This window comes from Lates calcarifer, linkage group LG7_2 (genome assembly GCF_001640805.2).
Source record: "Lates calcarifer isolate ASB-BC8 linkage group LG7_2, TLL_Latcal_v3, whole genome shotgun sequence".
Lineage (NCBI taxonomy): Eukaryota > Metazoa > Chordata > Actinopteri > Centropomidae > Lates > Lates calcarifer.
The window spans coordinates 5,761,760-5,777,916 of NC_066854.1; the positions used below are offsets into that span (position 1 = coordinate 5,761,760).

Genomic DNA, 16,157 nt, shown 5'->3' on the forward strand with positions numbered 1-16,157 from the left:
GGGGTACGAATGTGGGGGTGTGTGGGTGGGGGGAGCTGACTCTCCAGGGGGCTCCATGCAACACCATTCTCCCAGGGCATCTCATCTGTCTCGGGAGGGGTATTCATGTGTGTGTGTGAGTGTGTGTGTCCAAGGCCATTGTCCCTTAAAAGAGCTTGCTTGATGCAGGGTGACAGATCTGGGGAGACAAGCCCTGAAGCTTTAAGTGAAAAAATAATAAAAACACAGACTTGGAAAATGGGTTAAAATCTAAATTATGGAGGAAAACTACACCAAAATTAGCAAATATAGCTGAAGTAAGCATCAATTAGCATCAAATCAGCATAAAACTTGCATTAATTATAGCACTAGCTGCTATAAATGACTGTCACAAAAAAGGTGGGTACACTCAGTTAGCCTAACCCTGCACTCCAGTCCAAACTCAAACTCCCTAGCAGATCTAACACCAGAAAAAACACCACATCTGACTAATATTTGCTGCTACGAACCGTTTCGCTAGCTTAGCGACACTTTAAATCAGACATATTATGCTGCTTTGATGTAGCTTTAACTGCTCCAACAACCCGTACGCCCCCATTCACAAAAAAAGATTGACGCATGCAGAGAATTACCACCGCCCATCCCGAACCATTCACACACACTCAAACACACACTCTCGCAGGCCTGTACCTTCGTTTTACGCATTTTTCTCGCCAATAACACGTCTATACGGCGACAGAGACGCGTTGGGACACTGTATATTGTATTAAAGCCTAAGGCTCGGGCCGTGCACTAAAAATAGCTCAGCAACAATCGGCATAATAAACATCGCCTGTCCGTTCCCCCCTCAACCTCCTCCCCTTGTTGCCTACACACTTCCCGCCCGCTACAGTGGAATAAACCGTGTGGAAAATTTTAGCTGAATGGTTTTAAGATGTGAAATAACTCCTACCGGGTTTGGGTACGGTTCAGGCTTAAAGGCAGGCGTTAAAAAATAACCGGGAAGCCGAAGCCGAAGCGGAGCGGAGTGGAAACTTCAGCCGGACATTGTTTTGATGAATCCTGTCTGCGTGCATCGCATCCCCCCCTCCTCCCTCCTCACCCCGGTTCGCCTGAATATCAACATCAAAGCGGCGCAGCTCGGCTACACATTCATCCCGAGAGCACACACAAACACAACCAGCGGCTCACCTACACGGGGCCAGGAGCAGGCCAGTCGTCCCAACATGTGTCCCACCACAGGGCCTTTTTTTTTTATTTCTCTCCCATGTTAGACTCTGGAGTGTGTGTTTTTTTCTCTCTCAGCGCAGGAGTGAGGAGTGGAGAGAGAGAGAGGAGAGGAGAGAGGAGAGGGGAGGGGAGGGGGGGACGAGAAAAAAAAATCATCTCCTGACAGATTCCGCCATACTGGATTTTTGTTACAGCCCCAGCGTCACATGGAGCGCCCCTGCATTTACCAGAGGCGGGGTTAAGCCTGATGAAAATGTGATGATCCACTCGCATACAGCGGGATATGTGCGGAGGGTTGTGTCATTAATAAGTAATAAGTCTCTGGGCGTGTCCTGCATTGAAAGAGATATGAGTGTAATATCCCAACATGCACTTCCTTAGCGTTTAATGTTGTTTATTTTTTAATAACTTGATGCTACATTATGGTGTATTACATCTCCTGTTACTGCTCTGTTGTATACATAGAGTAGCATGTATGTCTGTGGTGAACAATAATGAGTTTTTGATAACATTTCCTCCATTTTTATCGGCTATGGCTTCATTACTGTATTGCTAACGTGTCTCTCTGCCACCACATATTGAGTTTATCCTAATTTATTGTATTTTATCTCCAAAACACGATCTAAATACTCCTACATTATTAATATTGAGATTTATTTTGCAACAAGAGTGAGTTTATTATAACTTTACAACAACTCTTAGTGTTTTTTATCCTTAATAATGTCCCAAAAATACATTTGCACCAGTAAGTAGTGTGTCTATATTTCCCAGAGTTTAGTACAGTCATTTACTGTGTGTGTTTCTAATACTAATACTAATTTATGATCATTATGGTTTATCTGCTGCTGTGTCATTATGTTGTCAGACTGTTCCTGTAACAGTCCAATAGATTTATAGCTGGTATGTGTACCTTAGATATTGATTTAACCAAGGACACATGTATGTTTAACCTGCTAATGCTCCTACTATTTGCCTGTGTGATTTTTGTTACACTGCAACTGGCTGCTATAATTGTTTTTAAGGAACAAACAAGATTGAAAATCGATGTATATGTATTTATAAATGTCAATGATAAAGGAAACTGAGCACAGAGAGAAAGAGCAAATCAAGCCCTACAAATTAATTATGTCATTAATCAATAAATTAAAGCATCTGTGTTGTAATTATCAATGACAGATAGCCGTGTGCCGCCTGAGATCTGCTGCAACGTTACTAATCTTCCTTCCATTATTCAACATTTTCCATAACCAGCTGTGGCAAAATGAAACAAACGTTTTTATCCAATTCTTGCTCATTGCAACATGAAACGCCTTCCCCGCTGCCTCCTCTAATCCAATATGCTTTTATTTCCATTACTTTATATTTGATTTTGCATCTCAGCAGCCACCCACAGGCAAAACTGCAACACCGCCGCCTGGTTTAGCCGACTCGATTGCTGTAATATGCTAACCAGTTTCTATATGGGCTACATCTGCAGGAAGAGACAGTGTTATTATTCACCAAGTGCAGGTAGACTACACAGCTCTGCTATGAGTTAAGTCTGCTCTCGCTGGTTCCTCTCACACCCTGAGGCTCCTTCGACGGCTCAGTGAAGTTCACAGAGAAATTGTGGAAGGATTAGATTCTGGGCCTGAATGAACCAGGCCAACACACCAAAGAGGAGAAGTTGTTGAAACATGACTGAACCTCATGGCAGCCCAGATTTATGCCATTCAGCAAAGGAAACAAAGCTCTGACAAACAGCAGAACACCAACTGTTGCGTTTAATTTTCCCCAGACAACTAACGTATTAAGCATCATCAGCATCACTCGGAATATTTTTGTCAGCTAAAGGGAAAATGTTACGTTCACTTTACAAAACCCTCAACCATTTATTAATTACATTTAAATTTCTGCTGCATGAAGGCAAATACCATCTCACTCTCCTCCCCTTCAGGGAGCTCAGAGGTCAGGGTCCACCAGCAATTCCTCATCTTGCTCAAGGGCACGTCAGCAGCCCGGATGCTTCACTACTTTCCTGAGCCCTGACCTTCCCTCTGTCACTACCACCACCACCATTAACATCAAAAGACATCTTTTTTTTTTTACTTATTTTTAACTCAGCCCCAAGTCGAAGCCGTTCTGCCCGGCTTCGACTTGCATTTGTTAATCGAGGTCGCTCCTCTTTTGGAGTACAAGGGAAGCCGGTTGGGACAGCCGTATCCATAGCAACAGAGGATTATAATTTCTGTGGATGAGCTACGGAGCATCGGTTACGTAAGGCAGTCTGTCTTGGAGGCATCTCTGATGTTGTGCTTGAGTAAGCTCTTTAGGGCTAAAATCTCAGACCTGTCTGTCTGCAGACCGTCTTCCTCTCTATATGCTGTATATAAATAAAATATATATCTGAGAGGGCATGGGCTCCCTTTAAACTCCTTCTGTTTACACCACAGTTAGTTTGTGAGGAGTGACCCTAAAATGATTAATTCACTCCTGCACCAAAAACTTGTCAAAAAAAGACACATGCTAACATTAAACAGTCATGTTGGCAGCTTTCCTAAAGCTAAATGGTAAATACTCACATCAGCACGCTAACATGCTCACAAAGTCAACACTGTATGCTAATACACAGATGTTCTGTCAGGTTTTTATTGTGCAAACTGAAATTTCAGACTTGGTGATGCCACATGAAATGTGAAAGGATGACCAAAGTTGTTCTGATTCATCCTAAGGGCAACATTAATACATGTAGTGAATTTTATAGCAATCTGTGCAATAGTTATTGAGTAATGTCTCTCAAAACCACAAATGTCAGCCTCAGAAAAAGGCAGTGAATCAGTTTTTAAGACTCATCCTGTGAGCACAGTGAGTGTCTCTACAAAATTTAATGTCCCTCAATCCAGTAGTCAGAAATATTTCAGTCTACACCAGAGTGGAGGGACAGTGGTAAAAAACAGAAACTAAAAGCAAAATGTAACCAATAAAAAGTGATGTATGGTGTATTAATGTGAAGACTTATGTTAACTATGATTCTATGCAGATAAGTTAGCGATTGATAGATAATATGTGTACATCACTGTCTCACACACTCAGTACAGAAGCAGAGTTTATACTTGAGCTGTCAGGGAGCACAAATTGCTCTTGAACATCTGCATGTGTATTGTTTGTCTATGGGCTTTTGCTGACGCAGACGTGCATAAAACACTCAAATGTGTGTATATGTGTGTGTGTGTGTGGGTGTGAGTGTGTCCAGAGCAGTGATGTCAAAGCAGGGATTAGATTGGCTGATATTGCCCAGAGCAGCACATTTGCAATTCAGTGAACATCACACTCGTGTTGCCAAATCGCTGATTATGTTAGTTTAACTATTTTGCATCCAGGGGGAGTAGCCATCACCTCCTTTCTGCTTCAGGTTTATACCCAGTGTGTTTCTGTAAGTCCTCTTATTTGGAGTGTGATGCCTTTAAAAGCATCTGGACCAAAAGTACCCTACATGGCTCTGGCTAAAAACACAGATCCTGAGTAATGATGTTCCAAAAATACAGCATGTTTTCTGGCCAGCGGCTGGAAGAGGAGCAGCAATCAGGCTAGAAAGTCAACAGGCGAGCATGTAGGGCCTGCGCAAACTACCGTTCTGCTACCACAGCAGACACATCACACACAGGCTGTGGACCAGACCACTTGCAATACACACACAACTGGCTGTTAGTGGTTTGAGAAGGGAAGCCGTCTCCTCACCCAACACAGTCCCACATGAGTCAGGCGCAGCGTGCAGACAAAGCAGGGCCGACCTCAGCGACATAAAGAAGCTTTGCTTCGCCAGCAAGAAAGAAAACACTTCTAAACATCTCACAGTGCGTTTGACAGCGTGTGATGGGACTGTGCAATAACAGCCTCCAACATAAATCGATACGATTATGTGCATTAGCTGTTTTTCTTGAATGTTAGTTTGCTTTTATTTAAAAAATGAGACATGAAATCCTTCCAGGATGCCATGAAACTGGAGTGTTTAAGAGAGAAAAGAGAGCAGAAAGGAGCCATAAAGAGTTCTTGTTAAAAAGAAGCAGAGTCAAGGCTTCTTACAGTCGAGCCAGTTAGTCTAAAACTTTCCATCAAAGCCTTGCTGAGCTGCATGGAGTAATTACCTCTCACACAGCAACAGCTCCCAGGCCTTATTACTGATACTGTTTGTGTGTGCGTGCATGTGTGTGTAAAGGTGCATGTACTGCGTTGTGTACGTGCACACACAAAGTAGATGAATATGCCTCCATGTCCTGGCCAGGCAGAGTGTGTGTTTCCGTGTGTGTGTGTGCCTATAAAGTAACAGCACCCCAGAGTGTCCTGCTTTTCAGACATAAACCAGCTTGCAGGAGTGATAAACCCAAGAAATGTTGTTATGACGGGTCGCCCCTGGTCTCTGCTGTCCCGATGACGGCAGAGAGAGGAGCCCACCCAATGTGCTGTTCCAGAGCGTCTGAGTAAAAATAGGCAGATTGGGAAGACAAAAAAATGTACTGGAAAGCGCTCAGAGCAGGAAAAACCTCCACCAGCGCTGAAGAATCCTCCTGCACGCTGCTGCACCCAAAGGCATCATTCCTATCATCGCAAAATGGAAAATCCGTTCATAACCTCCCAAAAAAAGACAAACAAAATGACTGAAATTACTTCCTCTCGTCATGATTGATGTTTCATTGCATTTCATGGTTGCTCTGAGGACTGAATCACAAGCTCTCCGGGGTCAAACCAGCTCAGAGTCTCTGTTACATATATGGTTTTTCCTGTTTCCTCCTGAACAGACCAGGATTATCCTTACCGTCAATTGTTGATGTGACCAGTCGGTTTTTATTTTTACTTTCGGGGACCTTTTCTCAGTTTTATTTATGGGCCACACTGTTTTAAGGAGCTGCTAAGCCTGAAAGAATTTCCTAAGTCTGGGTTTTAATGGAGACTTTGAGTGTCTCATGATGGTCTAACTGCTGTTTCAAAGAGGAAAACAGTCACTGCTTGCCATGTTTTGGTCTGAAAATGAATTAATCTAATTATATGGGGAAAATAACAGCTCTTGGATCAGTATTTGCATCATCCTTCAAAATCATCTGCTACCAGCTGTAGTAAAAATGTCTCAAAATGTGATTAATAGGCCCAAATTAATCCGACAATGTTAGAGACTTTAACTTATGTGAATAGGAGCTGAATGGAGTCCTTTGCTGGCCAGAGAAAAAAAAACGATGAAGTGCAGAAATAGATCGATGAAATAAAGCGGCTGTAACCAGCGTCGTAACTAATGTCATCTAACTTTCCAGCGTGAAAGTTCGGCGGCCTCCTTCCAGCGTTGCTCATAAGCGAGTGGAGAGTTTATAAATCTCTCACTCACTGCAGATTTAAAATGTCTAAATAACGTACACCCTGATGTTTCCACATCTCACCACATCATGAGATGGTTGTATTTTTCCAGGGAAGGTTTTTGAAATGGAGGGCCCAGGGCAGCCAGTAAAACTTATTTGGGCATGGAGTGCGTGAGCCCCTGCCAGCAGCGTATAGCGAGAGACATAAAACCTCAACCAAAAAACCTGAAGTAGACAAACTGTGTTAAGTGTTCATAAAATATCTCTGGCCAGGGAATGTTTGATGGAGGGGGTAAAGAAAGAGAACTACTTTTAACAGGGAGCGCTGCTTTGCTTATTATGTTATCCCTGTGGTTTACTGCAGTCTAATGGATATATATATGAATATAAAGAACAGATCTAAGCCTTTCCTCCCATTCCTGCCACACACAAAGGTCAAAGGTCAGACTCAGCTTCCCTGGAGTAGCAGAGATTCATTGATTATTGTATAATTTGCTCGAGGACACTTCAGCAGTTAGCAGTTAGTGGAAACTTAAAGCTTTGAAAGTTGGCACTCTACTTCTTGCTGTTGCTTTTATTTTTGATTTGATTTCACTTTCCAAGTTCCTACTTTTGTCCCCCAACAGCTTCAAATAGTTTATGTCACTAAAGTCTCTCTCTGCAGTGTCATCTGGCTGTTAAAATCTTGACCAAGACTTATATAAAATATATTTTTTTGTAATTCATGGGTTGTAGTAGCACTCAGACAGAAATAGATCCATCAGATTACATTACAATAGTACAGCACTTGAAAATAAACCCTAGCAGTGTATGAGATCTCTCCTCATTCATTACCTTACCTTACATTTACTTTCTGCCATTTAATGTGATTTATATGCTACAGTGAGGAACGATGGAATGTAAATAGAAAGTGCCAATAGCATGTACACTATTTTAAGTTCCAAATAACACCTTTGCCCCTGTAATGACAGACTTGTAAATTACAGTTTTGTAACACTGCAGCTATCAGTGGTGAAGCAGAATGATGATGATTCACGTGAGTCTGACTCTGAAATGAATCAATTCACCACTCACTACAGAGAGACGACCGTGAGTGTTAATCATGTGGGTTATGAATGAGAGAAAGAAGGAGCAGAATTATCACAATCAGACAGAAAGGAGCACATTATAATCCCACAATGAGGAACTCTTCACAATTATATTTTAATAGAGAGCAAGTGGGCATTTTTTCAGATGCAAGGACTTTTGCTTCTTGAACTTAATAAAATACTGAAACAGAAGAAAAACACATATTCTGAATGATGCTGTTGATGCTGCTGACTTTTCCTTTTCTTTATTCCATAATGAAATAAATAAAGTAAGTAAATGATGCTCCTTTTCCTCATGTTTTACTCAAACGGTTTTGACTACAGGACATTTACTTGTGGTATTTCTACATTGTGGCATTACTACTTTTTCTCCCATCACTGATTAGCAGCAGTGTTTGTACTACTCTTCAAAAAACTCAATACATGTTAGTTTACTATTAATTACAAAAGCAGTGAGGGGTTGTAGCATCTTCAGACATCAGTTCCAACTATTAAAACGCACATAAAACTGGTCATATACTGTTTTTTTAAGCCATTTTCATTTGTTGTAGTATAAGACCGCCATCTTGTGGATAGAATGGTAAACAACTGTCAAGGTGACACGTCATTATTATGCGCCTGTCTTTTCAGCCGTTGCAACATGTGAAGAAAACATGGGGAGACAGTTATATTGACATTTAACCACTGCTTCTGTAAATTGATACAACACTAAATACGACGTTATCGAGCGAGAGTGTAACTTTTTACTCCACGTTTCGACTCTGTTGGTAGCTGAAAGCGAGGTAGCCTAAAGTCGGGTTAGCTAGCTTTTGCTCGCACCGTTACTGTTGGGTTGTTTTAGTACTAGCTTGTAGCCGGCTAACAGCATGGATAACACGGAGGAAAACGCGATTGAGATCCACGGGGATGAGGAAATTATTGAAGTCATCGACCTAAACGAGACGGAGCCTGGTCCTGGTGGGTAGACAGACTGTACAACTTTTGTTGTTCTCGTTTACCTGTGACAACCAGTGTCTGTGCTGCTATGAATTTGTTCTTAGTAACTGGAATTAGACTGGAAATATCAGCTAAACTGACAGTAAATGATTCCTCAGTTATTAGATCAGTTCAGGAGTGTAGCTGAGGGTTTGTTTCTCACCTGAGGAGCCCTTATGACAAACACCATCCATTCATTCTCTCCCTCTGTCTTTGTAAGATGACTTGGCTGATGACCTGGAGGACGTTGACTTTGAAGATCCTGGAAACGCAGATGATGAAGGCTGGGAGACGGAGGACGAGATGGAGGCGGAGGCAGAGCAGGATGACAGCGAGCTCACTTTCTCCAAACACACTGGTAGCATCCTGTGTCACGTTTCTGCTGTTACTCTCAGACAACTTCAGTCTGCCACAGGGTTGACTTGATTTTCCCTCCACTCTGTCCAGGCTCTGTGTTTTGCGTGAGTTTGGATCCTGCGACGAACAGCTTGGCTGTAACAGGAGGAGAAGATGATAAGGCCTACGTGTGGAGGGTCAGTGACGGGGAGGTTGTGCTGGAGTGCACAGGTGAGTGTTGACAGCTGATTTTACATAAAATCTTTTGAATTTGAGCTTTAATCATCACAGTCTGTCAAAGCCCAAGATGACATACAGTCTTGTTTGTGTCAGACATAATTTGAACTAGATGTAGCAAATGACTCAGCAAGCTCAAGGGTTAATCTTTAACAGAAAACTGAATCTAAAGTCATGTTGTTTAAAGTCTGTAACATAGCAAAATGAACAGCTCTCATCTTGACTCATGTTTGGTGACGGTGACCAGTGAAGTTTAATTCTGAGTTTCTTCTCTCCGCAGGTCACAAAGACTCGGTGACATGTGCCATGTTCAGCCATGACTCCTCGCTGGTCGCCACGGGCGACATGAGCGGCATGATTAAAGTTTGGAGGGTGGAAACCAAAGAGGAGATCTGGTCCTTCGAAGTGGGCGATCTGGAGGTAAAGAGAGAATGTGTGTTTGAATCCCAAAACTGCTGCATCTGCCTGAATGTGTGTTTGTGTGTGTGCATTTAGTTTGTGCATCTGTAAGCACTCGTGTAAAGTCCTTTATTGGTGCTGAAGGAATTTATGAGGAAATAGGAGAGGATGACTGCTCAGGCTGAGAATGTGTGGTCTTGCGGTGGAAGTGAGCGATCAGACATTCTCCCTTTACTCAACCACGACTGCTGAGTTTCCCTTTAGCAAGGCACACAACCTGTAATAATTATCAAATCTGCTCATTTGCCACTGGTAGAAAGCTGCAGTGGAAATTAGGGGGATATAATCTGTGTGTAAAGTGGCTGTTAATGCGCAGTTGTCTGCCCCGCTTCCTCCTCAGTGGTTGGAGTGGCATCCCTGCGCTCCAGTGCTGCTGGCGGGAACAGACGACGGCAATGTGTGGATGTGGAAGATCCCTGCAGGAGACTGTAAAACCTTCCAGAGTCCTGGGTGCCAGGCCACCAGCGGCAAAGTCCTGCCCGACGGTGAGAGAGGAGAAAACAAGAAGCAAAGTCACTGGGACTGTTTTTATCAAGTCCAGAATATGTATGACTATGTATGTATATGTAGGCTTCTATGTGTGTCTGAATGTGTATTTGGTTTTTTGTTTGTCTCCAGGTAAACGGGCTGTGGTGGGTTACGAGGACGGGACAGTGCGAGTGTGGGACTTGAAGCAGGGCAATGCCATCCATGTCGTCAAAGGTGAGCCTGGCCTCCACTGGGGAAAGTCATTCTGGTGTTTAAACTGATGAGATGAGTTAAAAGGTCTTTGTGAAATGGGCTGCTTTCTTAAGTTGTGGTAATGTTTGGTTGTATTTCCTGTTGACAGGTCAGGACGGACACCAGGGAGCGCTGACCTGCCTGGCGTGCAACAAGGACGGCTCTCTGGTGCTGTCGGGGTCAGTGGACGGCTGCGCCAAGCTCATCAACACCACCACGGGCAAGGTGGGTGTCATAGCAACACACTGACAGAAGATCTGGGAAGGAAAGAGGAAATACAGGCTTATGCTGCAGATGATACAGGGTTATATAAAAAATATTATATTTAGGTAAAGAGGAAGACACAATAGAGAACTATACACAAATTATTGTGTGAATTGTGAGTTGTTGTGTGTTTGTGAAGGTGGTTGGAGCGTTCTCTGTGGAGGGAGGCAAAGCTAAAGGATCGAGAGACGACGAAGACTCCAACTCCGTGGAATCTGTGGGTTTCTGCAACATGTGAGTTGTAAAGCATTGTAACTGTTTGTGAAAGTCACCAGCTACTTAATGTAATTAAACCTCACATGAAGTTTCTTCACTAAATACCAGAGCTGGGGCCGGGTCATATGGCCAGAAATGTTACCACGAATCATATCAGTTGAGCTAATCTGATTTATTGAAATGGATGTTCATGTGGATCACCGCTGATCTACATGAGGACCTTGAATTAGAAACTCGTCTGTCACCTGTTTTATTTCACCTAAGTCCTGAGGCGTGGGTGTGTGATAAAGAAGTTTGGATGTTTCTAAGCTAAGCGTCTGCAATGCCTTTTCATAACAATTTGGAGGATAAAAAAGGCAATGTAGTGTATTTAAAAGCTGTTTGTGGATGTGCAGCTCAAGTGTCCTTCACTTTAAATCAGGGTAAGAGGAGCAAGTGTTTGCAGTTTTATTAGAAGTCCTTAATAAGGAAAATTGACCTGTTACAGTATGCACTCTCGCTACTTGATAGATGAAATGTGGCACAAATAACTTCATGATTAAATAAACAGTGAGAGAAAATGTTTCACAGCTCTGCTTCAGTTAAATGTTTCCCCCCTCTTGTCGTCTCCAGCCTGCCTCTCATAGCCGTGGCGTACCTCGATGGGACTCTGGCCATATACGACGTCTCCTCACAGGTCCTGAGGCACAGGTGCCAACATGAGGTAACCAGCAGCAGAGGCAGAGGGAAAGTTTTGCGTGTGCTTGCGTGTTTAGTTTAGTTCCCCATGCATACCAACACAGATTCTCACTTGTCTCAACTCTATGTACTGTACTGAGGCTTTGTAGTTATATCACAGATCTCCTAGCAACCACTTGTGCTGCCGTCAGGGAGGTCTAGCTGAGTTAATGTAACGTATACATACAGAGGCAGAAAGAGAACGTCCACTTAAGGAATTATGTTACACATTAATGTACAGTGTGGCGCAAGTTTCTATCCATCAGATGTGTTTTAAAAGTATAGTAAGAAGTAAGTATAGTGACTGTCAGCAAACCAGATGTGATGATTAGCCACCTAACCAGTGTTAAAATGGGTGAAGAGATATTAATGTCTTCAGAGCTGCTGTTGTTGCCTGAAACTCCTCTCTGTTCTCCCAGGCCGGTATTGTTCACCTGCAGTGGGAGGAGTCTTCTTCTGTGGTGTCCACCTGCAGTTTAGACGGAGCGCTGCGCTTATGGGACGCTCGCTCTGGTAACATGGTGTCTGAGTACCGCGGCCACACAGCAGAGATCCTGGACTTTACCATCAACAGGTACGACATTATGAGATAGACAGATGGGAATGACATGAGATCAAACATCAGATGTCAAACTGTCTTTGTCCATCTCTTTTCTTCTTCAGGGAAGCGTCTCTCGCAGTCACCGCCTCAGGAGACAACCAGGGGAAAGTCTTCTGCCTCCAAAGACCCGACCGGTAAAAGCCAGAAGAGACGAGAAGAAGAGGAGAAGAAATATTTTAGGAGAAATTACAAAGACATTGGATTGATCAGACTTTTTGTTCTCTGACAGTGGAGAGCATGTTTCCCTTCTCCTCAGGATTTAAAAAAAATCTTGTGTGGTCTTACCATCTTCTCTGACCTGCTTTAGTAGGATTGTAGCATCCAAAAGATTATTTTCTGTTTCATCAGTGCTTCAGTGGTGCTTAACTGGCAGCACAACTAAAGCAACTGAGAAAAAAAGGAGTTTATGGTCTGGTTTGAATGACAGAGAGCAGATCATATTGTCTACACAGGAGTTTCAAGTGTGATTACTCCCTACTTTATTCTAAGTACACTGTTCCTTTAAGAGACTAAACAAAGCTCTCAATGAGTGATACATTATAGTGTCCTGCCTTTGATAAACCACTTAATGTTCATGTCATCTAAAATGTTTTAAAGATAAAAATTCCTTTGGTCTTGCTGGTTATTTTTTCCATAATTGGATTTTTTTGTTTGTTAAATGTCTTGACTACATTTCTCAAAGTTTTTCTCATTGAGGGTGTGTGTGGTCTTCCAGCTCTCAGATCGTTCAGTTCAGGAGTTATCTCACCAAATTTTGATGTAAACTTAAGTGTAAATACAAAATAATACATAATATACCTCCTTCTGGGTAACTATTAAAATTCATTTTCAACCAATGCCTGTGTTATTTGTGACTCATGTCCATCTATACACTTAAAACACTTAAATCTTATCTGCATCTGAGGAAATTACAGTTATTTTTAACTGTGTATCAGCTGAGCTCATACTTACTGGCTGGGAAAAAGATGCAACCTCCTGTAAAAGCTTTCTGAATTCAAGTGGTGTCTTGGCTTGTTTAGACTCAATCATTTGATTCAGTTTTAACTCATATCTCTTTAATCTTTTTTATCAGATATGAGCAAAGAGAGGAGATGAGTCAGTCTGGAGATGACAGGACACTTGGGAGTATCTCTTCCCAAAACCACAGCGCAGATATGACTTAAAGGTGAAACATTGTGGCTGTGGGGGTGGTGAGAACAGTCCTAGTGTTTGACATCAATTTTGAAAAGCCTGAATACTCGATACCCTTTAATAACATTTCTGGCTCAATCATACAAAAGCTGTCAGTATTACAGATCTCTACTGTTTCTTCAGTGACAAATATCTGCCTCCTTTGGGCATTCAGCTTAACTTGAAAATGGATTTATTCAAAATAAGATTCTGTTTTCCTGCCATGTGAAACAGAAGTAGGTCTGGCACCAAATCTGCCCATGGGACCTGACCAGAAACATATTTTTAACATGATAATGTTAGGAAAACGATAGTCTCATCTGTCCTCTGCCCTGGTTCCCTGCCAGACTCTGAAATGTTTATTCCAAAGTAATATTCAGAAGCAAAATGATTTTTGAAATGGTATTATTGAGTTTCACAGTTGATGATACAGAGTGTGGAGTCCAAAAACAGACTCAATGCAGTTAAAAATAATCATTGTATGAAGCAGAAATATGGCATTTCCTTTGAGAACAAACAAGACTCAACCAGTGCTAGAGGAGGGATTACTGTCAGATCGTTTCACATGTTCACCTCTAACCTGCTCACGAATCAATTCATCACAGTACTGGGTTGACCTTTATGTGGAAATGAGTGATCAGTGATGGTTCTTCCTGGAAAGTTCCTCCCCTCATTACAGCTGCTTGGGATTTATCTGGAAAACTAACTGTCAGTGGGTAGAAAGTGGGTATTACTGGTCATGCAAAATAGAGCTATCGTGACTTTAACTGTGTTGACCCATGTTTCATCGGCTAAACTGCCAAAAAGAGGGTGAGCGTGACATTATATGTTCATATACATATACTGTATATCTGTGTTGGCTCATTTCTAGTGGAAAGTTACTGACTCACTGCAATCAGTCTAACATATATGTACTTGTTTGAATGTATATGGGATTCAGGGCTGAGCAGTCAGAGCTGTGATTGGTTACTCAGACCCTGATAAAGACCAGACTTGGCCAAACTGACCTAACAGAAAGGAAATTGCCTGCGATTCAATCTGAAGTATGGCTTCCTAACGCCGCTGCAGCACTCCCTGCTGGCTCCTCCTCACAAACGTTTCAAGGCCGAAGCCTCTTCTATTCCCTCAACGCCATTATTGTTCCGCTGTTATTTTTTCTGCCCTCTGGTTCCTCTCCTCACGGCTGTCCGTCACAATGAGGAAAAACAACTGTCGATTGGTATCCTGTGCACAAGTGCTTCTTCCTTGTACCTGGATTCTCAGCTCACGCAGTCATTGTGTGCGTACATGTGTACATGCATAACTCACTCACTTAGACAGGCAGTAAAACACTTGCACGCACAGACATGGTTGAGCCATAACACTCTTAACGCTGCCATTTTAACAAGGTGCTTCTACAGCTGGATTCTTCTGTGTTTCTACTTTCCTGGCTGATGTTTTCCTGAAACTGCAAAGCTTGGGAGCGAATATACAGTTTAATACAATAAAATGTGTTTTATCATCTAACAGTGTTTCAGCAGCATTATTTCATACAGCTGGGCTGGAGCTCAACTAGCATCCAGGAGGAAATAACACCTGTCAAGTTTGGCGTTCAGCGGCAGTGGGATATTTTCCTCATCTGTCACGGCAGTGTGTTTGGCCTCAAAGGTCAACCTGTGCGGAGACAAAGGCTAGGAGTGGCCTACAGGAGTATCACCTTTAGACCTCGGTGGGGCTACAGCCTGATTAAATTGCAGCTCGTATTCTCTTCGGGCTGCAGCGCTGACAACAGATGCCGAACAAATCGGCTGAGCAGAGAGACAGGTGCTGCTGCCAAGGTAAACATGTCTGGAGGAAGAGGGGGCAAGTGACAAAGCCATTAACAATACATCTGTTTCATAAAAACAGCCAGGAAAAAACATTTTGTACAGCACTTGCAGAGATCAAAATATCATTAAGCTGGGATTCAGCTGGTCCAGGAAGTAACATATTATTCAATTCTTCTAACACAAAATAATTTGAGTTAATATGTATTTTATGTAACAAATCATAGTTTTGAGCTCATTTTAACAGAAAAAAAAGATGCAAGGCAAAAGGCCAAATTTTCTGTATAAAACATGTGTGCCAAAGTTTTTAAGTTGAAATCTAGCCAATCAAAATACAGATACTGAATGAAGTTGAAATAGCAGTTAAGACTTAAATGCTAAAATGAGTGTCAGTTTCATTTAATGCACAAAATGAAGCTGAGGTGTAAATGTAAGTGGAAGCATTGAAAGGCGCTGAAGTGAAATCCTTTAATATTTTTCTAGGTAGGTTTTTTTAATATTATATTTTAACTTAACTTGTGTTTGTTAGCCCACCCTATGAGGCAAGGAAGTGGTTGTCAACATGACTAGATAACACCAGATAACATTAGCTTAACTAGATAATATTAGTCAGGCTAACATTAGGTTTGATTTCCTTTGAAGCTGAAGTCTGTAGATGACTCCATGCAACTTTAATTGATCAAACTAATTTTTCCACTGTGTATAAAAATAAACCAGATTAGATCATTGATTTACTGACGTTAAGGTCCTGTGTTCCAGGAAAGCCAAGATGCTCTGTCTCCTCCTTTGTAATGTGAAGATGTTGTGGTTTCATGTCCAGCTTGTCCTCCCTGTGTAGTGTCTTTCCAGTTCTCAAGCTCAGGAACGTTTCTGTTTAAAAACCATTATCTGACTGGGGCTCATTCATCTCTGCCAGCACCAGGTCTGCTCCAAACTATCAGTGAAGGAGTCTTCCGTGTTTGGCTAACAAAACAGGTCACCACCGGCCTTCCATCCAACACTGTGTTTAAATATGAGGAGTCTGTGACAGCTGTTA

General features: G+C 42.2%; 2 protein-coding genes across 5 annotated transcripts in view; one reads left to right on the plus strand and one right to left on the minus strand.

Moving 5' to 3' along the window:
- LOC108892827 (histone deacetylase 4) overlaps positions 1-8,859 on the minus strand; it is a 63,153-nt gene extending 54,294 nt beyond the window's left edge. Inside the window, exon 1 of one of the 4 annotated variants that reach the window (XM_018690557.2) lies at positions 8,760-8,859. The gene's annotated coding sequence lies outside the window, so the exon portion shown is untranslated. Of the gene's footprint in view, positions 1-931; positions 2,343-8,759 lie in introns of those variants that run through there. The other 3 variants (XM_018690556.2, XM_018690555.2, XM_018690558.2) reach the window with 3 other exon arrangements.
- aamp (angio-associated, migratory cell protein) lies at positions 8,228-12,982 on the plus strand. The gene is made up of 11 exons (XM_018690592.2): positions 8,228-8,578; positions 8,817-8,954; positions 9,044-9,163; positions 9,450-9,589; positions 9,969-10,113; positions 10,247-10,330; positions 10,458-10,573; positions 10,752-10,846; positions 11,441-11,531; positions 11,965-12,119; positions 12,209-12,982. The coding sequence occupies exons 1-11, from the start codon at positions 8,488-8,490 to the stop codon at positions 12,282-12,284; spliced, it is 1,251 nt and encodes a 416-aa protein (XP_018546108.1). The 5' UTR covers positions 8,228-8,487; the 3' UTR covers positions 12,285-12,982.
- The last annotated feature ends 3,175 nt before the right edge of the window (positions 12,983-16,157 follow it).

What these genes read in the sequence shown, in the direction of transcription:
- aamp (XM_018690592.2), top strand. Translation starts at nt 8,488, where the DNA reads ATGGATAACACGGAGGAAAACGCGATTGAGATCCACGGGGATGAGGAA. An exon ending in TCGAAGTGGGCGATCTGGAG is followed by an intron (nt 9,590 to 9,968) that starts GTAAAGAGAGAA and finishes CTTCCTCCTCAG; the next exon opens with TGGTTGGAGTGGCATCCCTG. An exon ending in CGGCAAAGTCCTGCCCGACG is followed by an intron (nt 10,114 to 10,246) that starts GTGAGAGAGGAG and finishes GTTTGTCTCCAG; the next exon opens with GTAAACGGGCTGTGGTGGGT.